This window comes from Nematolebias whitei, chromosome 19 (genome assembly GCF_014905685.2).
Source record: "Nematolebias whitei isolate Nwh7 chromosome 19, NemWhi1, whole genome shotgun sequence".
NCBI lineage: Eukaryota > Metazoa > Chordata > Actinopteri > Cyprinodontiformes > Rivulidae > Nematolebias > Nematolebias whitei.
Genome location: NC_056516.1, coordinates 26,550,509 through 26,572,506, shown reverse-complemented (window position 1 = coordinate 26,572,506; position 21,998 = coordinate 26,550,509). Strand labels below are relative to the sequence as shown.

The 21,998-nt window shown below is 39.9% G+C and overlaps 2 protein-coding genes across 2 annotated transcripts in view; one reads left to right on the top strand and one right to left on the bottom strand.

The window, feature by feature from the left end:
- Positions 1-1,302, bottom strand: part of LOC119425447 (zinc finger protein 706-like) — a gene marked incomplete at its 5' end in the record, with an annotated part of 16,682 nt that extends 15,380 nt beyond the window's left edge. Inside the window, one exon of the mRNA XM_037692975.1 lies at positions 1,210-1,302. Coding sequence (XP_037548903.1) covers positions 1,210-1,302 — 93 coding nt within the window. The remainder of the gene's footprint in view (positions 1-1,209) is intronic.
- The window catches only part of grhl2b (grainyhead-like transcription factor 2b), a 22,892-nt gene continuing 2,061 nt past the window's right edge, over positions 1,168-21,998 (top strand). The window contains exons 1-13 of the mRNA XM_037692887.1: positions 1,168-1,325; positions 6,216-6,405; positions 6,691-6,758; positions 7,371-7,743; positions 8,144-8,202; positions 8,314-8,470; positions 11,376-11,487; positions 15,492-15,586; positions 19,146-19,304; positions 20,875-20,932; positions 21,027-21,166; positions 21,273-21,310; positions 21,437-21,528. Of these exons, the coding sequence (XP_037548815.1) occupies positions 1,306-1,325; positions 6,216-6,405; positions 6,691-6,758; positions 7,371-7,743; positions 8,144-8,202; positions 8,314-8,470; positions 11,376-11,487; positions 15,492-15,586; positions 19,146-19,304; positions 20,875-20,932; positions 21,027-21,166; positions 21,273-21,310; positions 21,437-21,528 (1,561 nt within the window). The 5' untranslated portion in view covers positions 1,168-1,305. The remainder of the gene's footprint in view (positions 1,326-6,215; positions 6,406-6,690; positions 6,759-7,370; positions 7,744-8,143; positions 8,203-8,313; positions 8,471-11,375; positions 11,488-15,491; positions 15,587-19,145; positions 19,305-20,874; positions 20,933-21,026; positions 21,167-21,272; positions 21,311-21,436; positions 21,529-21,998) is intronic.

The following is a 21,998-nucleotide window of genomic DNA, read 5'->3' as shown; positions in this document are numbered from 1 at the left end:
ACACACACACACACACACACACACACACACACACACACACACACACAGCTGTTATTAAAATCAGAGGGTCAAAAGGTTAAATCCAAGGATGTGAGTGAAATAAATTCTTATAGAGCATTCTGTTTCATTCAGGAGTTTTATTTTTGTTTGTTTATTTAATAAAAATTAAAAACTTTAAATTCTAACATTCCTGAATGTAATGCATATCGTCCGCTGGCCTTCATGCCAGAGTTTTAGACTGAAGCGATTTAATGTTGTTAATGTTGAGAACGACTCTCAGCTACTACCACACCAAATTTTAGCTCCGTATTTGTGAAACGGACAGATTGACAGCTTTTCCGTGTTCTCTACAATTAGTTAGCTCTGGCAGCCATCTTGGATGTGGTTGACTTCAGAAGTCGAGCATTTGTAGAAATACATCCACTGATTGTTTTCTGAGAGTTTCACTAAAATCCATAGAGCAATTCCTGAGATATTTTGCTAACAGACAGACAAAATTGACTCCAAATATTCAATAGTCTTGTGCGATCTGTTAGCGCTCAGATTACTTGTTTGGGACGACTCTCAACTACTACCACACCAACATTCAGCTCAATATCTGTGAAACTGGCTGTGCTTTAGCCATTTTTGTGTCTCTAATGGACAGTTGGCTGTGGCGGCCATCTTGAATGAGGTTGACTCCAAAAGTTGAACAGTTGTGGATGAACATATAGTGATGACTTCCTGCCAGTCTCAATAACATTTGTCCAGTGGTTCATGAGAAATTTTGCTAACAGACAGAACGCATCCACACAAACATTGGCAAAAACGTTATTGTCCGGTCTTACAATAAAATTTGACCAAATTCTACTTTTTTTTTTTTTTCCCTGCGTTCCTCGACGGTCATTTGCTGTGCAGGTGAGGTAGGCCTCCACCTGAGCCGACAGCCAATCAGAGAGCCGCTCAGACCTCAACCCGCCAATCAGCGGCCGGCTCACCTCTTCACTCTTTGCTGTGCAAGAATTTATGCACAAAGTTAACGTGGGTGCTATAAACGCGGACATTACAACGCGCGGATATATGTTGATGTTTGTCCCCGATCCGCGTGCATGCAGAACGAGGAAGGCGATTGGCTGCGGCGGAGATAAAAGCGGTTTTACCTGGCAGGTGGAGGGAGGAGGAGGAGGGGCAGGGAGGAAAAAGAAGCGCGGCGAGAAAAAGTCGACTTACCTGTAGACCCACTTCTGGCAGCTCGCGCACTCCGGTACCTGCTCCGACTTGAAAGTCCAGTTTCACAAGGAAGAACCGTAGAGGAAGCAGAAAAATATGTCACAGGAGACAGACAAGTAAGTGCTCGAGCCGGAGGAGGACACGCGATGGTTCCGACTCGAAGGGACGAACTAGCTTTCTGTCACTGAATCTGTCGGAGGAAAAAACAGCTCCAATCAGCGCTTACATCATCAATTTACTACTAATATTAGACAAGTTCGGGTCCAGAGGAACTATTTTATATCAAACTCTGGCGGAGTTGGCCTCATTAGGGCGAAATTCGCCTCTTTTTTTTTTTATGAAAAGGGCATCAAATGTCGCGGATTGATTTTTGTCACCCCTTTGATGTGTTTTTAATTAAAAATTGGACTCTTGTCGTGATTATTATCTCGTTTAAAGGCGTCCAGTTGGCTTGTGGTTCCTTTTTCTAACATCCGAACCACGACGAATTATCGATAAATAAAATAACTAAACTGTTTTACAATATAGTTGCAGAAATATACGACTTGTACAAAATGTATAGTTCCATCATCGGATCATATATACGAGTAATTTAATTTCATAAATATATGCACATTTTAGAAGAAAAGTGGTTATTCCTTTGAATTCTTCCTTTTTTTGTGTAATTATTGGCGAAGGCGGAAAATAATGTATTTCTTGTTCCATGTCTGTTAGCAAAATTTCTCTTCATCCACTGGGCAGATGTAATACAACTTTGGAGTCAGCCTGGTTCAAAATGGCCACCACAGCCAATTTGCCTTAAGCGTTTATAATTAAAATCGGTTTTGCAGGTAATTGTTGGCATCTTGATCCCCAACCTGTATTTTGAGCACTAAATGATTGCTCAAGATCTTTATCTAAAATCTTTGCTGTCAACTAGTTGGAGTGTTATATTTCTGTTAGCAAAATATCCAATGAACCACCAGACAGATTTTAGCATGAAAAAACAAACTTGGATGTACATTTAAAACTGAGTAACTTTGGGAGCCCACTCAATTCAAGATGGCCGCCACAGCCAAATGACAAAAGAAAACAACAATGGCTCAAGCTAATTTTTAAACCTCAACCAGAAGCTGTAACGAATTCCTGTAACGCTATAGATAAATAAATAAATCGCCACACAAGAGCAGTTTAGTCATTTTTATTTACTAAAACCACTTCACGCCAAATCAGTTTATTCCTGAAAAGCTACTTAAATTTTAAGATTTTAATAAATGTTCACTGGCTCAAATATGTTTATTATTTTCTGATGATCCATAGTTAAAAGTTTGTGCTGTAACTACACAGTTGAGAAGTAAAATTGCATGAGGTGATGTTGATTGTTGCACAAGTTCAAGTTGACTCGCTCCAAGCCCGTCCTCCGATTGGCCTAGCTGAAGGAGATGTTGTGGCAACACGTGTGTTTGTCTAGTCTGTGATCTGCACTTAAGTGGGACTAAATGAGCGATCGGTACGACAAAACACGAGCGTGAAAACTGACGAGTGTGAAAGCTGTGACAGATTATCAGCTAATCTTGGAGGAGTTTCCTGGAATAAATACTCCTACAGAACCACTTTCAAATGCAGTAATAAGTAAAGTAGTAAAATAAACTCCAATCTGCAGATAAATTAGTTTTTTATGTGACCTGAAAGAGATGGATGAAATCTTTTGAAGTGGGTTTCTGTGTAAAGGTTGTGAACAAAGAATATCTTACCTGTTGTGCATAGCTCATTGAATAACCTGTTTGGAGGATTTTTAATGCGTTTCTGACCAGCCTGACAAGCTAATGGCTAGTCTGATCAGTCCAAGACCAAAATAACTTTATTCTCGAAAAAAAATCCTTGTGCAAACAATAAATTTAAACATTTTACATTTTTGTTAAATTTGCTTTTGCCATAATTTTATGGATTTCCACATTTATTTGCAAGTGCAAACAGCGTTAGCAGCAGCTAGCTAACAGGTTGTGGCGGGAATCGCATAATGTTTTTGCCAAAATAACTGAGAAATGCAAAACTGGCGTTAGAATAATTAGTAAAATTTTATAATGAAAAAACTAAGCATTTATATTGCCATACTTTTGCATTTAAGTTATTTACCTTGGTTTTTATGGGTATTTGTACGCGCAACTAGCGCTAGCAGCAGCTAGCAAGAACATCATGACGATTCTGCCAAAATAACTAAATTCCAAAACTGCAATAGTATATTTAGTCAACTGAGGAAAAAATATGTTTAAACATTTAAATTCGTTTTTGCAGTTGAAGTTATTTACATAGATTTTTGTGGTTATTTGCAGGTACCAATTAGTAGCAGCGTCTAGCTAGCTTGCAGGTTGTGGCAGAAATTTAATTATTCCTGCCAAAACCATTGAAATGCAAAACTGATGTTGGTGAAATTAGTAAAATTTATATTATAGCATTGAAAAGACTGAAGCATTCATATTGCTGTTACATTTGACATTATTTAAGTTAATGTTATCTGAATTCAAAAAGGTGTAAGACAAAAACAGCTGGACTTTATTTTGTAGCAGAAGACGTTTCGCTTCTCATCCTAGGAGCTTTCTCAATTCAAAGAACAGAGTGTGGGGTTCGAGTTATAAAGCTGAGTTAATAGATACATATGCAGATTGCCCAATCACTCCTCACAATAGAGGTTCGTTAGGGTTTTTGTTAGTCTGACTCACAGATGAGCCACTCTGGTCACATGGATGAAATTGTGACCAGAGTGGCACCAATCCACTTTAAACAAATTTCTGTCAGCTTTTGTTTAAGTGACCTCAGTTCAGACTGATGGGCTGAGGTCACTTAAAGAGCTATTTTCCAACAGGTATCCTGATGCATGCTCAATAATCCAGGTAGAAAAGTCTAACAAAGTAAAGTCAGGTCCTCTGGACGGATTCTTCTTGTTGAAATGTTTTGTGTTTTATTCAAAAGGCTTCGTCAGTCTGAGGGGCTGCAGTAAACTCAATAATCTTATAAATGGCACCTTCTCATCGTGGATCAACCAGTTAGTTGTTGACATTCAGAACTAGCTGTTCACATGATAAAGGAGGAACATCAGCCTAACAATTGGTCGTTAGTGCCCTGATGGCTGTTTGTTGCTTGGTTGTCCTCAGGCTGTTTCTGTGAGTAGCAAGTTTGCCATCTGGCCTAAAACATTTGATTGTTGTTCATGATGATTGATTGTTTTGGATGGGTGTGTTTTGCACATGTTAAAAGCCTACTTTTGAGATTCCAGCAGGAGATTGGCTTGAAACACAGCAGTGAAGGGGCTACCTATGGGACCATAATTGCTAAGTGCGCTTATTATAAGCGACTTTGGGCTTGTTTTTTTTTTCTAAAGTCGCTTGCAAATCTTGTGAGTCGCGGTTTTCGGGCTTGTTTTGAACGTGAAGTTGCTTATTTGGGCTTGATTTTCTTTCCGAGTGAAACTAGTTATCTCCCAGCTCTGCACAATAAAGCAAAAGACGAGTGGCATTAGTTAGTTTGTCCCTTCCACGCCCCCGTTTCCTGTTTATCTCTCCCGCCCGACAGGCGCACAGATACGTCTGTGGGCGCACACCCCAAACACAGCTGAGTGAAGCTGACACCCCACCCACTTCCAAAATTAAAGCAACTAGTCTGAATGGTTAGTGCTCCGTTAGTGCTGGTTTGTGCCGTTAAAATTTTCGTTAGTGCTGCTTTGCTTTCTGAGATATTAAAGATTAATTTTTAGCTCATCCAAAGGTCACAATCCCCCCATGTTGCTCCAAAACACACGGGAGTGGTCTACTTTTTTAGTGCTTCGTTAGTGCTTCGTTAGTGCTTCGTTAGTGCTCGTTTGTTCCGGTGAAACTAGCGTTTGTGCTGCTTTAGTTTATGAGATATTAAGAATTATAATTTCGCCCGATGACGTCACCATCCCCCCCATGTTGCTCCGAAACGGACGGGAGTGGTGACGTCATCGGGCGAAATTATAATTCTTAATATCTCATAAACTAAAGCTGCACAAACGCTAGTTTCACCGGAACAAACGAGCACTAACGAAGCACTAACGAAGCACTAACGAAGCACTAAAAAAGTAGACCACTCCCGTGTGTTTTGGAGCAACATGGGGGGATTGTGACCTTTGGATGAGCTAAAAATTAATCTTTAATATCTCAGAAAGCAAAGCAGCACTAACGAAAATTTTAACGGCACAAACCAGCACTAACGGAGCACTAACCATTCAGACTAGTTGCTTTAATTTTGGAAGTGGGTGGGGTGTCAGCTTCACTCAGCTCCCAAACACTCATACTGTGTCCGAGCAGTTCCACTCACACACAGTTGTCAAGATGTTTTGTTTTTAAGACTGTAGAAAAAATGACATATGCAAAATGTTTTTTTTTATTTTTTATCAGAGCTTAAAAGTATGTTATTCAAAGTGTTCAGCACAATTTTGCCGTTGTTTATATGTAAAGGGGCTGAAATGGTGTAGGGGCAGGGCAGACGACTCAGGACCCGTAGGTCCTGGGCTCGATCCCCGGTCATTGCACATCTCGTGGTGTCTCTGAGCAGGACACCCAATCCCAAATTGCTTCCCAGGCGCCTGCATAGCTGCCCACTGCTCCACCTGGGTGTATCCCAGGTGCGATGGGCTAACTGCAGAGAGCCAATTTTGTCTTTGTATGGGACAATGATGACAACACATAGCACTTTATTTATTATTAATGCCATAATAAATGTATGTTTATACTGTTTAAAAACAGCCTGTTTTACACAGTGTGGTTTGTTGCCAGTTGGGCTTGTTTTGAGCTTGTTTTCATAGAGCAGGTTGCTTGTTTCTACCGCGAGATCTGGCAACACTGTATGGGACAGATCTGGTTGGCAGGCCGTAGACTGACGAAGTCCTCTGGATGGGGGACGAAACGTTTCTCACTTAAAGAAACTGGTCCAGAAGACACGAGTTAACCTTTTTTTGTTATCTACCTGGATGGCTTACAGCCTTTCCTTTGTGCTCTTGTTCCTTCCAGTAAACGTTTAGTGGTGGTCGTTCCCAACGAGAACTCCTTCCCTGCGGTGCGGCGAGCTTACACCAGCGAGGATGAGGCGTGGAGGTCGTACCTGGAGAACCCACTGACGGCCGCCACCAAGGCCATGATGAGCATAAACGGGGACGAGGACAGCGCCAACGCCCTGGGCCTGCTGTACGACTACTACAAGGTTCAGACAAAACTCACGTCTTTCTCACAAAAAATCCCTGCATCAGTCTCTCAGTGGACGACTTGTAATTATGACTAATATGGGTTTTAATTTAAAAATTGGATGGGAAATTTAATAATTCAGTACAAACTGGCTCAAGAAAACCTTATGTCTAATAAAAACATTCACAGTATGTTGTCTCGTCTTTAGAGGCACCAGTTCAAAGAATGACAAATGACAACAAAAACTGGAGTGACCTTTCCTTCTGTCTGATGTTGATCGTCTCCCTCTTTTTGCTTCTTTCAGGTGCCCAAAGAAAAGAGACTTTTGCCAATTCCTAAAGTCGCCGAACTTGCAGAGGAACAGGAGAAGAGGTCCGTCAATTTGAGATTCTCTCCGTATCTAATTTGAAGACAAAAGAAATGCAGGAAGAAGCATGAAAATAGGGTTAATCTCTGCAGCGTGTGATACCAAATCTCTGAGCATGAGTTAATGAGGTGGTGTGTAAAACGGTTTCAGGATTTTAAGAAGTGGAGCAGCACAGAATGAACCATTTAGAGCTTTAGGTCAAATGTACAACAAATACCATGGATGAGTGAGTCTTGTTTCAATATAACTTCAAATACAAACTATTTTGTTATCAAATATGCTTTTAATGTTTTTCATTGACTTATCTACTTTTACGTGTGGAGAAAATAAACTTGTCCTTATCTTTGCTTTGTAAATTACTCGCTAGAGTTAGAGCTACTTCTTTAGTGTTGACTTGCATTTTATTTTGTTGTGCATGTACAATGCATCCTAATATTTCAAGACAAACAATACAAATAACTTCTCAGAGAGCCTTTGTGTTTTTAACTTTAATTGTTGTTAGAGAAGGTAGATGTCAGTGTCAGTATTTGACTAAAAGCTTTTTTTTTTTTTAACGTCAAGAGGAAATGACCAATTTAGTCCCAATGAAGTTTAATGTTTTGTTTTTTTTAACTCAGGCCTATTTTGCCAAGTAACCCCAGCAGCCAAAATGAGGCAGAGACTGTGGACAACCGTGTCCAGGTCCTCAAGTCTGTCCCCGTCAACATGTCCCTGATCACGGAGCAGAAGGAGGCCAAACGAGAACTGATTTGCAGCTCGACGGCGGGGGAGAGTTCAGCCGACGGAGGCTCTCCAGCTGCGGCGGTGGTGAAGGCCGAGGTGTACGCTCCTGTCTTCATGGTGGGAGCTGGACTCCCTTACAGGGTGGAAGGAGAGGAGCGGCTGGTTTACGAGCAGAGTCCGTACGAGCTGACCGCCGTCGGCCACGGCTCCTACGTGAAGGACAAGCCGAGTCCACCCGACAGCCCGTATGAGGAGGACACAGACAGGGTGAGATGGGACATAAAGTCAACAAGTAATGTGAAGTTACACATCAGTACAAACCCCCCACAAAATGTTGCCTTTATTCATCTAGAATATCTACCAGAGTGTTTAGACAATTAAAGATTCAGGTCACCAAAGATCCACATGTAAACATAAACAACTCTTTGGGAAATGCAGTAAAATAAGAAATGCATTCGATAAAAAACGAATAAACATGGCACCTTGTGACTAAACATCACATGCTGATATCAACTAGAGTACATTGCAAGCATTTAATGTAAATTTAATGGAACAAGACAACAACAAAGTTTGTTTTTTGACTCGTTTGCAGCATTGTTTATTCAGTTCCTCTCATGCTGGATGAATTCTTCATCAATAATTTCCTCTTTTTGTGTATTTTGAACAGAAGTACCACTCGCCTTCCTCTCTTGCTCCGGACGACTTTGTATTTCAACAAGAGGGGGCGTAAGTCGCTCCGTTTCTCGCCAGGTTTTAAATCTAAACGGGCTGATATGACAAGAAAGCCACGTTGTCGTCTTTCTCATCTTCGTGTCACGTCTCTCTCAATGTTTGCAGTGACACCTTTCAGTACACTCTGGATGCGACCCGTTCGCTGCGTCAGAAGCAGGGGGAAGGACCGATGACCTACCTGAACAAAGGCCAGTTTTACGCCGTGACGCTCAGCGAGCTCAGCGCCAACAAACGCCTGCGTCACCCCATCAGTAAAGTCCGGGTGAGCGCCCGATTTTCCATCCTGTCCTCAATTTAAATAATTTTCATGTTTTTCCCACAACTCTAAGCCTCAATATTCCCCAATAGTTTGCAAGTTTACGTTTTTTTTTTTTACATTTGAAACTGCAGTTACACAAAATAAGTAACATGAAAAGATAAGCTGGGCATTTAAAACAGCCTAAAGCTGCTTGCTCTGACGTTACACCCAGCAGTTAGACACTTTAATCTTTATACTCGCTGCAGGCAGCTGTCTTCAGCACAAATTCAATTCAGTTCAGTTTATTTATGAAGCGCCAAGTCACAACAAAAGTCGCCTCAGGGCACTGAACAGAACCATTCATATACATTAAAAGTGAGTTAATAACTTTATTTATCTGAGGAGCAGACTGCTTTGAGTTTAACTTCATCGCAGACTCTCATCTTGAGCAAGCATGAAGGCGACAGTGGAAAGGAAAAACTCCCTCATGATGAAGAAACCTTAGGCAGAACCAGACTCAGGACAAGTGGCCATCTGCTTCAAATGGCTGAGTTTGAGAGGAACAGATACACAATGGCAGGGCCAGAATCACATGTTAAGATAGAAATAGTATCAAATGAAAACTTAAATGGTAACAATTGATTTAAGGAAATAAGGTCAATTTGTCCTCCAGTAGTCTAAGCTTAAGGCAGCATAACAAGCCGACCCTAACTATAGGATTTATCAAAAAGGAAAGTCTTAAGCCCAGTTTTAAAACTGGACAATGTGTCAGCCTCATGGACAGAAACTAGAAATTGGTTCCACAAGAGAGGAGCCTGATAACTGAAAGATCTACCTCCCATTCTGCTTAGAAACTCTAGGAACCACGAGTAAGCCTGCAGTCTGTGAGTCAAGTGCTCTGTTAGGAAAATATGGAACAATAAGATCTTTAATATAAGGTGGAGCTAGGTTGTTGAGAGCTTTGTAGGTTAGAAGTAAGATTTTGAATTCTATTCTGGATTTGACAGGAGCTAATGGAGAGAAGCCAAAACTGGAGAGATATGATCTCTCCTACTAACTCCAGTTCTAGTAACGTTTTTAATGTGGGGGATAAAAGACATATCCTGATCAAAAATAACATGAAGATTTTTAACATTAGAGCTGGAGGCCAGATTAATGCCATCTAAGGAGGGAGAAAGACTGAAAAATTAATTCCTTAGATGCTCAGGTCCAAAAACTAAAACTTCAGTCTTGCCTGTGTTCAAAAACAGAACATTTAGGGTCATCCAGATTTTTTTGTCTTTTAAGACATGCTTGTAGTCTAAGTAGCTGATTGGATTCATTGTGTTTCATGGACAAATATAACTGTGTATTATCAACATAACAATGAAAGTCCATCCCATGCTGTTTAATAACTTTAACTAATGGAAGCATAAATAAGATAGAGTATTGGTCCAAGCACTGAACCCTGAGGAACTCCATAACTGACTTTGGTGTATGAAGATTCATTATTTACATTTACAAATTGGAATCTTTCAGATAAATGCAATTTAAACAATTTTAGAGCCATTCCTGTAATCCCAATATCACATTCAAGTCTCTGTTGTAGAATATTATGATCAACTGTATCAAATGCAGCGCTGAGATCTAACAGGACCAGTATAGACACCTCTTTATTATCAGAGGCCACAAATGCTTGAAAATCTTCAAAGAAGTAGTTAGTAACCAGTGCAGCTCAACTATTATCAACCAGTACCTAAAGCATTTCTTCTCTTATTCTTTTAATTCATATATACAGTATGAATGGTACATCAATAATATTAGTGTGTGCTAACTGTACTAAAGAAGTGTGTGGTTACTTAGCTTAATTAGATAGTTGATTATCCAGGTTTAGCTCCTCCTGCCCCCCCCCCCCCCCCCCCCCACACACACACACACACACACACACACACTTTTTTAGAAGTTTGAGGCGGCAAAAATAAATAAATGTTATTTTTCAACATTAGCTAAGTTTGTGAAGAGTTAGAAATGAAGCCACACCATTAAATAATGTCTAAAGGTGTAAAAATAAAATCAAATAATTAAGAGATCTTAAATAAAACTGAGCAAGAAACTACAAAAGAAAAAAATACTAAAAACTGCACATTTGCTATATCTGCACATGTATAGCAAAGATGTAAAGCCAGAGCTGGTAGATTATGGTTAAAAAGTGACGTTTTGGGTTTAATTTGTTACCATTTATGATGCGGCTCTTCGTTTTAATCCTCACTGTTTTCACCTGGTTCAGTCTGAAATTCAAGCTTTTTTTTCCCCAGAGTTAGGCTTTCACATCTGTCTATTTTATTAGCTTTAACAGTACTAAATTTAGGTCGTTTTTAAAAATAACAAGAATAAAGCTGTTGGCTCGACACTTACATCAGAGGTGTAAAATACTGAAACAGTCCTTCCAGTCTGAGCTGAAATAAGACAAGTTTGCTTACATTAGATAAACAAATGTGTTATTTACTCGTGGTTTTCAAGCCGTTACATCCATTAAGGATTTAATAGTTTCTATTTAATGTTGTCTTCGACATTTAGGGCCTTTCTCAGTGCAGGCCTTCTGCAAGGATCATCTTTATTATAATTTGTCAGACTTTTATTATTATTTTGAAATAATTTCTGGTATCACCAGTAGTGATATCGCCTAAAAGAGACCAGAATCTAATGGGCTTTTATGCTACAGATGCCATTTAACTGACTGCATCTCTGTTTGTACATGGTTCATGTAGTTTGTCATGTTTTATTTTTTTTAATGACAACTTAAGGTTTCATTATATATCATTAAACCCTGGTGATAAAACTCTTAATATCTTGTTTTTTTGTCAAGCCAGAGTCGTAAACTACAGACACATACGTCTTCATATTTGAATGTATTTATTTAGACGTTTCTCTGGATTCTTCTTGTTCTCAGAGCGTAGTCATGGTGGTGTTCAGCGAGGACAAGAACCGGGACGAGCAGCTCAAATACTGGAAGTACTGGCACTCCCGGCAGCACACGGCCAGACAGCGAGTGCTGGACATCGGTAAGGTGTTCTCCCGCTCATTTTCTTCTGGACTCGTTTTCCAAAGCTTGATTGAACTCCGGCGGCTCACAAAGATGACAGATTTGTGTTGGAATGTGCTCAGCGAGGAACCAAAGCATTTCCAAACTGAAGGCAAACAAGCCTCCGCCCAGCTGCGTGCTGCTCAGGTGCCCCTCTCAGACAGACAGGGATGTCCTGCACCCACACATCTGAGTCTGTCAAGGTGCTTCTGGGACACATCGCAAATCGTTGTTAAAAACACGACGAGCCGCGCCTTTCTTTTTTTGCAGCATTTCACACATACATGCTCCGATACGAAAGGCCCCCCCTCAATGTTTCACCTTCGATTTCGGTCGACGCGCTTTGAGTTGTGACTGACTTTTCTCTCATGTGAGAATCTTTTGGGCCGTTTGTGTGCGACAAGCTCGGACCTGCTGGGCAGGCAAGGACTCGGAGGTATGTGGGAGACTGGAAACGTGATGCACACAAACAGACTCGCAGCAACACACACACACCTTCGAGCAGCTTGTCGGGACAGGGAGAGGAATGCTAGCCACAGTGTTACCTCAATGGTCTGTTGAAAGTCATTTTCCCCCCAGTTTAGATTTCCATCTTAATTCTTATGTTTGCACGAATCCAGACAACTCCTAATCATCCTCAAATTCTCACGTATCTTTATATCTCTTGTATCCAAGGAGGGCATCCTGGAACAGATTCAAGGGAGGATATTGCTGCAGGTCTTGTTATAGATCCATCAGGGTGGTGTTGGTTAAACACTGGGCCAAACTAAAAAGTGTTAAGACTTGGTCAAATGAGACTGAAGCTTGTCCGACCAGATTATGGGCATAGCTGAGGCATCCTACAGGTTTGAGTGATTTCACCTGAATTTAGGTTATAAATTATTAGGAATTATCAGAATTAATGTGGTTCAATCTTCAGCCAAAGTTACAATCCAAGGTTAGAAACTTTCTGGGCAGGAATTTCTCCAAACAAATAGAAACATAAAACTCAAGTGCCTCCTGCATGAACACTTACCATATTTTTTGGCCTACAAGTCACATTTTTTTGCATAATTTACACGCCCTGTGATTTATAAGCCAAAGTGACATATTTATGGATTTTTCCCCATATTTATAAACCAATTTTTGGCTGAAATATGACCGTTTTCATTCATTCCGACTGAAAAACCAACCAACAAACAAACAAAATTTTGAATAGTACCATTTTCAGCCACTAGATGGCAGCAGAGTAGTAAGGCATCCCGTTGTATCATGTAATAGGTAAACGTGGCTATAATGACAAATTAAAAAAAGTTCAAGACAAAAACAACTGGACTTATTTATTTATTTATTATACTTTTTTTTTCCTTGAACTTTTTTGAATTTACTATGTCCTGGATGACTGAGAATCTTCACCAGCTATTAATGGCACAATCAGCTTGCCATACTCCACCCACCTTTATTCTGCACGCTGCTTGGAGCAAGTTCATCCAGCTGCACCGCCCCGGCGAAATGCAGCTAATTTGACAATTAAAGTGCATTTATTACGTAAAAGTTAGACTGAGACACTCCTTTGCTATAATTTTGAGCAAACAAATAATTGTTTTTTGTGTTTATTCTGGTTAAATTCTTGTTAAAGTCCTCCCATGCATGCTCCCACGGCTGCCATTTAGCAGCCCATTGATTTTTGGCACAACACCGGCCCACATTTCTGGGCTGTCAGCGGCGATGCGTAACAAATGGCGCGTCAGTGGTGATGCATAATAGATGCGACTCATACAGCGAAGTGACATATTTATGGATTGTCCCACTTTTTTAGGCCTATCTGGAATGATGCGACGTATAGGGCGGTGCGACGTGTACGGCGGAAAATACATTTTACAAAGTAGGAATTGGATAAAATGTGTCTCTTAGGACTTGTTTACATGTGAATAATCTCTGGCAACGTTTCGATTGTTGATTGTGGAAACGACACAGCGACACGAGACACAGTGGCTACACAAAACGTTTGTTTGGACCTAGGATGGTTGGGTTGCTCCTTGAAAAGGCTGAAATGGCACTCTGCTGTCTGCCATTGTTACTGTTGTTCATCTGCTCATGCAGAGAAACTCTTGACTGCGGCCATCGTTGCCAGACGTTTCAAAAAACCTCCCCTCTGTTGTTGTGACCACGAACATCCAAAGCTCAACAGAAACGCTACGGTTTCACTTAAAAACAGCGCCAACATGACCAATGCGTCCTCTTGTTGTCTTATTTAACTCTACGGTGTTAACAGTCTCAGAATTGTGATAAAAATAACAAACCGAAGCAGAACAAAACAGCAGAGTTCTGACAGGGAGCTTATTTCTGAATGTAGCTTTTTTTAAAAAGCTGCTTAAAATAGTCCAGCGATTCAGATAAGGGATCAGAGATGTGGTTCCAGGGAGCTGAGGTCTCCTCTTGTTGTGTAGAAACATTGTGGGATAGATTAAAGCTTTGATTATTGAAATAAGACGCATTTTATTGATGGTTTTGTGCCACTTCACCACCCCATAAACACAAATATTGATCAACTGGAAGATGCAAAAGCAGCTTGTATGCGAGAATAAACTCAGCGACCGCTCCGCGTGTTCGTAAATGTCATGAAAAGTGGAAGGTTTTGTGCGTCATCGATTCAGATCGTCAGTAACTCTGACTCAGAAGATGAGCAGACCACATTTAATGAGCAAAGATGAAGTTCCTCCAGCTTACTGCAGTTTTTTTGACGCCACCTCTCGTTTTTTTCTCAACATCTGCAACATTTAGTCTGTGAATGTTTTTTAATACGCTTCTACAGGTTGGTGCCGCGTTATGAAGTGTGACGCCTTTTTTTTTTTTAAAGAAAAACATTGCTCCGACTTCCTGTTTGCAAGTGTAATGAGTCTGTTTGTGTTTATAAGTGAGATGTTGAGCTAGGTGATATTTCCAAATTACTGATTCATTCACTTGATCTTCACACGAGCGCGCACGCTACATCTGGGTCACCTTGTAGTTGGTTTGAAGAAACCCAGAGTCCTGTTAGGAAAAACAGTGAAACCTGGCGCATCGTTTACCCCTGGGCTGCGTTGCAGGGTCATTTGAATGGCGTTATTTACTCGGGGTGGTGGTGCTAGCACAAAGGCATGCTGCAGCCTGTCCAGCTGCTTTGTGCACCTGCTGAGGAACCAGGAAGTGTCGACGCGATGGCGGTTAGGATAATGGAGGACGCTCTGATCTTTGTCCATCCAGGTCTGGTGTAAACCGAGACCAAACGTGTGGACAAGCTACTTTGTGAAAACTAGCATTGTTTGTCTACAGATGTTTGCATGTTTTTTACTAATTCCATAAAAAGAAACGCCATATGAATCACAACTTTCTTGTTCGAACCAACAAAACGGCTTCAAATGTCCCAAGGACCCCTAAAATAGCCATTTATTTATGATTTATCACTTTACTTTTTTGTAGGATCGTATGCGTTTTATAGATTAGATGGTTGTCAAGTGATGAGCACAAGTTATTTGTTTGTTTAACTGCTTATGAATATAAATACTTCCCTAATAAGATAATGAATGTGTTTTGTTATGCGTTTGATTGTCTGATGTTTACTATTTACATCTTTTTTTATTATTTTTTAGACTAAATGGTTGTCAGATGATTGTTTTTGTTTAGTGGAGTCTCCCATGTTTGGCAGGGTCAGAGGTCAGCAAAAGCAAACCGATGCACTCACCTGGATCGTCTTTATTTCACCCCCCTCCCCCCCCAGGTTTTCCTCTTTCTCCCTTTGAAGCCAAAGAGTGTGTTTGCTCAAGCAGATAAGACTTTATTGTCTAAAATTGAAGTGTGCCAAACGATGGCTTATCTTAACAACAGCTACCAGCTTTTTTATGATTTTATTTTTTTATTATTGTCTAATTTGTCCCGCCCTTTCAGGAAGGGAGCTTCATTCTTGTTTGAGCCCATGTAGACGATGGATTTTTAAGTTTTTCACTCTCCCTTCTCTCCTCTCAGCGGATTACAAGGAGAGCTTCAACACGATCAGCAACATCGAAGAGATCGCCTACAACGCCATCTCCTTCACCTGGGACGTGAACGAAGAGGCCAAGGTACACGGGGTTAACGTTACACTGTGTTTCTGCACGCAGGAGTTAAATGTCATTGTAGTTTTCCCAGAAACTAGTGCGCTGTATTTACTCTCGCCGGAGGCGTGTTGTTCAAAAGCAGCAGGACTAGTTTTTTTTTTTTTTTTTTGTGCTGATTCATAAGTTGCCAAACAAATGACGAATTAACCGGTTTTTCAAAAGTGATGCAATCGTTCAGCCGGTAGACGCCTCAACCGCTCCGGAGCTCGCCATAATATCAAAAATTAAAGCCTTTAATGCCACAGACGGCTAAAAGCTGCACGTTCACCACGGTTGGTGTTTTTTTTTTTTTTTTTTTAAACGGTGTGTCATAAAAAAGTTAAGTGGAGCCCCGCCGGTGTTTAAACTTCAGCGTGCCCCCACAGCGGTGCCTTTCCCCACCCTCTCGTGTTTGTTTTGCCCTCATTTCTGTGTGAACACGAGTGACCGTGTGTGTCTTTGGTGTGTGAGAGGCTTTTTCTTTGCAAATCTAGACAAAGACGTTGCAGCACGAGAAAAAAAAATAGTCCAATAGGAGTTTTGGTACAAGAAAGAACTTGCTTTATTCTTTTTTTTCTCAGTTTTTTAAATTAGTTTTAGTAATAGTTGGGTGTGGATATTCCTGCTGAATCACAAAAACAGGTGTAATACCAAAGTAATTTAAATAGACTTTAGATTTTTCTAATTTTCTTAAGCTTAAAAAATACATTTTATAGCCTTGTGTTAAGAAGGAAAACAGGGATTCTCCGTAAAAGTCCTATAAATAGAAAAGAAAAACAGATTTATCAATGAAATTAGATAAATGGACTGTACTTGTACAGCACCTTTCTATCTTATCAAGAAACCTCTGTACAATCTGTGCCCTCATTTACCCATTCATACAGCACTCTACTATATCTTTACAAAGAATAATCAGTGCTTTATCACATTCATACATCGATGGGACACACCTCAGAGTCAATAAAGGGTTCAGTGTCTTGCCCAAGGACACTTCAACATGTGACTGCAGGTGGAATCAAACCCCCAACTCTCACATTGAAGGACAACCGCTCTAACCACTCAGCCACAGCTTCCCTGAAATTAGGAAAGTAAAGGGAGCAAAACGCATTCCAGACGTATTTATCAAAGACCAAAATATCATACATGTATTTTCCTTTATATCTTCACCAGGAGACATTACATAAGTTAAATTTGTGAATGTGTATTCACTTTAGATGTTTTAATAAAGTGTGCATATACTCGCAGTTTATTTTACTTAAAAATAATGAATCTTAACCACACAACCCCACCTCAAAAGCTCTGAACAGGGCCGTTGAATTTATTGTGTGTTATTCACAGAATTCGTCAACTTCCTTGTTTTTTCTTGCTGTCTTGCCTCCTAACGTGGCAGCACAGGGGTAGGAACACATATTCAAGATTTACACTTAATTATTTTCTGCGTTATTGTTTAGTTTTATAATAAATAGTTCAGATGGCTCTTTTGGTTAAAAAATTTAAAGTACAGTAGTCCCTCATTTATTGCAGGTGTTTGTGGCCACGCCCACCCGTGATAAGTGAAAAACAATGAAGTAGAGATACAGTAGTCCAAGTTCAGTTAACTTTGTCATGACATGTGCCAGGCTGCAATCACACTCGTCACCTGCTACTCCCAATCTTCTTCCTTAAATAAACAATTTAAATTTAAATACTGTAACATTTTAAATAAACAATAATTTATTTTAAATGTTGCAGTATTGTAGAGAAGAGAAGTCAAAGGATGTCACACCGTTTCAGCTCTGCAGCACGGAGCAGAAATGTACTTCTTGATCAATTACTGTTCAACAACTGAACATAGAAGTTTTAAAATAATTAAAAAAATAGCTTTTAACACTTATATATATTTTGTGATTATGATGATTTTTACGATGTGACATATTTTGAATTTTAAGTTGGAAGACAAAAGTCGATGGGTGCATCTGGACATCAAAGGGTTAACCCTTTACAAAAACGATGCAGCAGGAGAGAGAATGAGATCAGCTGATCAGCTGCAGGAGGGAGCTTTCCCCTTCACTTGTGGGCTTCATGGTGCAAAATCATTAAAAATAATTTATTTTAAGTAAACAACCCATGGCTCCTCTATCAGACAATTGTGTCATGTCCAATCTTACTTTGAAAAAAACCGCGCTATAGCAAATCTGTGAAAACTGAACTGTGAAGTAGCGAGGGATTACTGTAATAGAAGTTTAAACCTTATTTTCTAGCAGCAAATACAGTTGTGATGTTTTAACGGAGCATGCAGCTGTTCTCCTTTTGTGTCCTAGTTTGTGTTTCCTGCTCGTAACCTTTCTGTTTTGGAAGTCATTTATATGTTTTGTGTAGATTTTTTGTCTTTCTTTTTTTTAGATGAGATAAATCCATTTCCAACCAGAAAGCCTCTCATAAACAGAAACATCTTTACTTTGAGCCGTCTCATCTGCTGAAGGAGTCTGACACCGAGTGGTTAAACGGGACATTACACACTTCCTGCAGAGCATTTGGACCTGTTAGACATTAAACTTGTAACTTTGTTGCCCATTTCCAGTTGCCTCTCCCTCTTTTTCACAATCTGAGGAATTGGGTGGTGCAATAAGGCAGATGTGCTTTTTATTCTATGATTTACAACATTTATCAGGCTTTTATTGGTCTTTTTTCCCAAAACATAGTCCCGTTTGACACCATTTTACAAGGGGCTGCATCCATTTTCAATAAAAGTGGGATTAATTAAAAATATTTAAATCAAATTAATGTTTTTCATATAGTTTATTTTATGTAGATCCTTGTAAGATGAGGGTTTTAAATGGAAAATGGCACCAGTTGCAAAATAAAGTTTTGGCAGCACAAAATTTTGTTTTTTAATAATTTCTCAAATTATCTTTGCTGACCAGAAACTCTTCCTAAATTAATGTATTAATAAAGTTAAGCTCTCAATCATCTGTTTTTCATTATGGAACTGTTAATTCTTGACTATGTAGTTCAAGGTTAGGGCTTATTCCTATAGACCATCTTGTTGAAGTTGCTGTGTGAAGCCGATGATTCTAGATAAACCTAAGCGAACTGGAAATAAAAGCACAAAAAGCAAAAGAAATAAAATAAAACAAAAGAAATGCAGAAACAACTCTTAAAGATGGCAGCTTTCTGAGGTTTAGTGACATTTATTGAGATTACTCTTGGTTTTTATGGTTGAAGTTAGTGATCCAACTCTGTTTTTGTTGTGGATCCCAATTATAGCTGAGACTGAATAAACAAAAAAAGAACCTTTTTATATCATGATTTGCTTTATTTTTAAGATGATGTAATCAGGGACTGCACAGAAAGAGTAGCAGGATCTCACTTATGTGCTGGAGTAAAAATGTTTATCTCCTGTGGTTTCTGCAAAGAAAAACGTTTTGTTTACGTTGAGGCATAAACGACAAAAAACATGAAAAAGTTTCGAGACGGAGCCTCGAATCTGTGCGTCTCTAATAAATATCCGTGTGGCGGTGAAGCATGCGCCTAAACGTTCCTCTTTCTTTCTTTCCTCTGTAAGATCTTCATCACGGTCAACTGTCTGAGCACAGACTTCTCCTCTCAGAAGGGGGTGAAGGGTCTCCCCCTGATGATCCAGATCGACACGTACAGCTACAACAACCGCAGCAACAAGCCGCTGCACCGGGCCTACTCCCAGATCAAGGTCTTCTGTGACAAGGTGACCCTTTACCTCTGTGCTTCTGGTAAAAGCTTCACTTTTAGCTCCTCGGTTCACCTGACTGAGGAAGAGTGCAAATGGAAAGATCCCTTTCTTTCAGAGCTGGTGCACTTGTGTAGATTTTTATGCAGCGTTAACTGTGAGAAAGCTCTTCTGTGTGCTCTCTCATTATAAAGTGTGAAACTACTTCTGCTGCGATATGACGTACATCAAGGTTTTGTATTGTGAGAATGACAAAAGGGTGTCAGCAAAGGTCAAAGGACAGTGGTGAGACCAGTATGGTCTGGAGACAGTGACATTGACAAAAAGACAGGAGAAAGAACTGGAAGTGGCAGAAATGAAGATGAGGTTCTGCTGAGGAGTGACACAGATGGATAAGATTAGGAATGAGATCATCAGAGATACAGCACAGGTTGAACAACTGGGAGATAAAGTTAGAGAGACCAGACTGAGATGGTTTGGACATGTCCAGAGGAGGGACAGTGGGTATACTGGTAGAAGGATGTTAGAAATGCAGCTGCCAGGAAAAAGACAAAGAGGAGATGTATGGATGCAGTTAGAGAGGACGTGGAGGTAGTTGGAGTGAGGACAGAGTGAGATGGAGGAGGTTGACTCACTGTGGTGACCCCTGAAAAGGGAGAAGCTGAAAGAAGAAGAAGATTGTGAAACTCGGCCTTCAAATGTTTATTTTGATAGAAAAGGTAACAACAATCTGGATAGAAGACCTTACATTTTGTTCTACCCGTTTCTACAATTGTTTATAAAAAGAAACATGAGTTGTGTGGAGTTTCAGGAGAAGTTTTATTATTTTTCTCTTACACCTGTTTTCTTTAGGGGTCAAAATAAAGAAAATGAGATTTTAACCTGATGACCTTCATTCAGCAAAACTTTTAAATCAGTTCAGTAATCTAAAACGGGTTCCCAACCCTAGTCCTTGAGGAACACCATCCTGCATGTATTAGTTGTTTCTCAGCTCCGACACGCATGATTTTTAATAAATGGGTGATTTTCAATCTTCTGCAGAACACGAGGAAGTAATTAAATCACTGAATCAGGTGTGTTGGAGCAGGGAAACAACTAAAACATGCAGGATGGTGTTCCTCAAGGACCAGGGCTGGGAACCCCTGATCTAAAGGATTGGTAGGAACTTTGTATGTCACATCATTCTACTGAAAACTGCTGTTGTTCCATGCAGACATGAGCAGTTTTGTTATGACGACTTTGGTAATCTGTGCTTTAAAGTGATGAATGTGACTTTTGAAGATCAGCTGTGGCCACATCCAGTTTGTTAAAGGCGACAATTGAGTCTGATGACACAGTTGAGTCTTTGTTTGCTGTTGGATTGTTAAAAACATCGTCTCGGTGCAGTTTGTTTTAGTGTTTCTTTCTGTTTTTAGCTGCTGAATGTTCGAATTACTCAAAAAGTTTGTCAGAAAATGCAGATTTTGAAAGCAGAATTCCTGACATCAGTCCTCCATCTAGTGGTCAGAAAACACATCACACTTCGTGGTGTTTATTTCTCAAACTTGTTTCATATTTTCTATTATTTTGTCTTTTTTTTCCCACTCAGGGAGCAGAGAGGAAAATCAGGGATGAAGAGAGAAAATTATTGCGCAAGAAGTCAAAAGGTTTGAGACTAGAAAGAAAAAAAAATCACAGCTCTCTTTTGAACCTGGCTGGAAACATTGAGAAAAACAGACTTTGTTGTTGTTTGATGTTCAGGTAAAGAGGGTGGGAACGGGGTGATGAATGTTACCAAAAAGTCCGACGTTACCTGTTTCAAGACCATGACCGACTTGGAGGCCCAGCCAGTTCTGTTCATCCCCGACGTTCACTTTGGTAACCTGCAGAGGGCAGGACAGGTGGGACTCCTGCTAAACCAAAACCTCGTCATCTGTCGGGCGTGTGCCCAAAGATGAACCTGTTTTTCTTAAATTCTCATTAATTTATGTCCTCCTTTGTGTTCAGGTGTTTACCTTCAACACAGAAGAGATTGAGAGAGAAGGGTGAGTGTGCAGCAACAGGAAATGAGTTTTCCATTACTTGAGGTCATATAAATATAAGGCTCCGTGTACAAACCTCCAACCACAACCCCATGATACAAATGAACTCTATGTTTTGTGTTTTTACAGGAGCGTGCTGGTGAAGAGGATGTTCAGGTCATCGGATGAAGACCTGTGTCCATCACCTCACAAACAGATCAAAGAGGAGACGCACAAAAGAGGTATGAGCTCCGTGTGTTTTATTTTTCTGTCTTTTCATCCGCACCGTTTCACACAAATCAGACTTGTGCTACAGATTTTCTACTGATAGCCTCCTTCTTTAAGGTCGTTTTTCTTCTCATCTGAGCATTTTTTTAAAAAGGAGTCATTATTTGGGTAATTCAGGGTAGAAGAAACAGGAAAAAAAACACCTGGAGACAATGCAGATTGAGAAGTTAAAAGCAAGTCTGAATGGTGCTAAAGTGGATTTCTGCCATTTTCAAACAACTTATCTTGAGAATTTTACAGCGGTACGTGCAGACGCTGTTTTATAAACTTTTACATAGTTGTTAAATTGTTATTGCCATCTTTTTTGCATAGATATCCTGATGCATGCTCAATAATCCAGGTAGAAAAATCTAAAAAAGTTAAATCTGGTCCTCTGGACATTAAAAAAAAACAACAAAAAAAAACAAAGCAAATCAACAAAAAA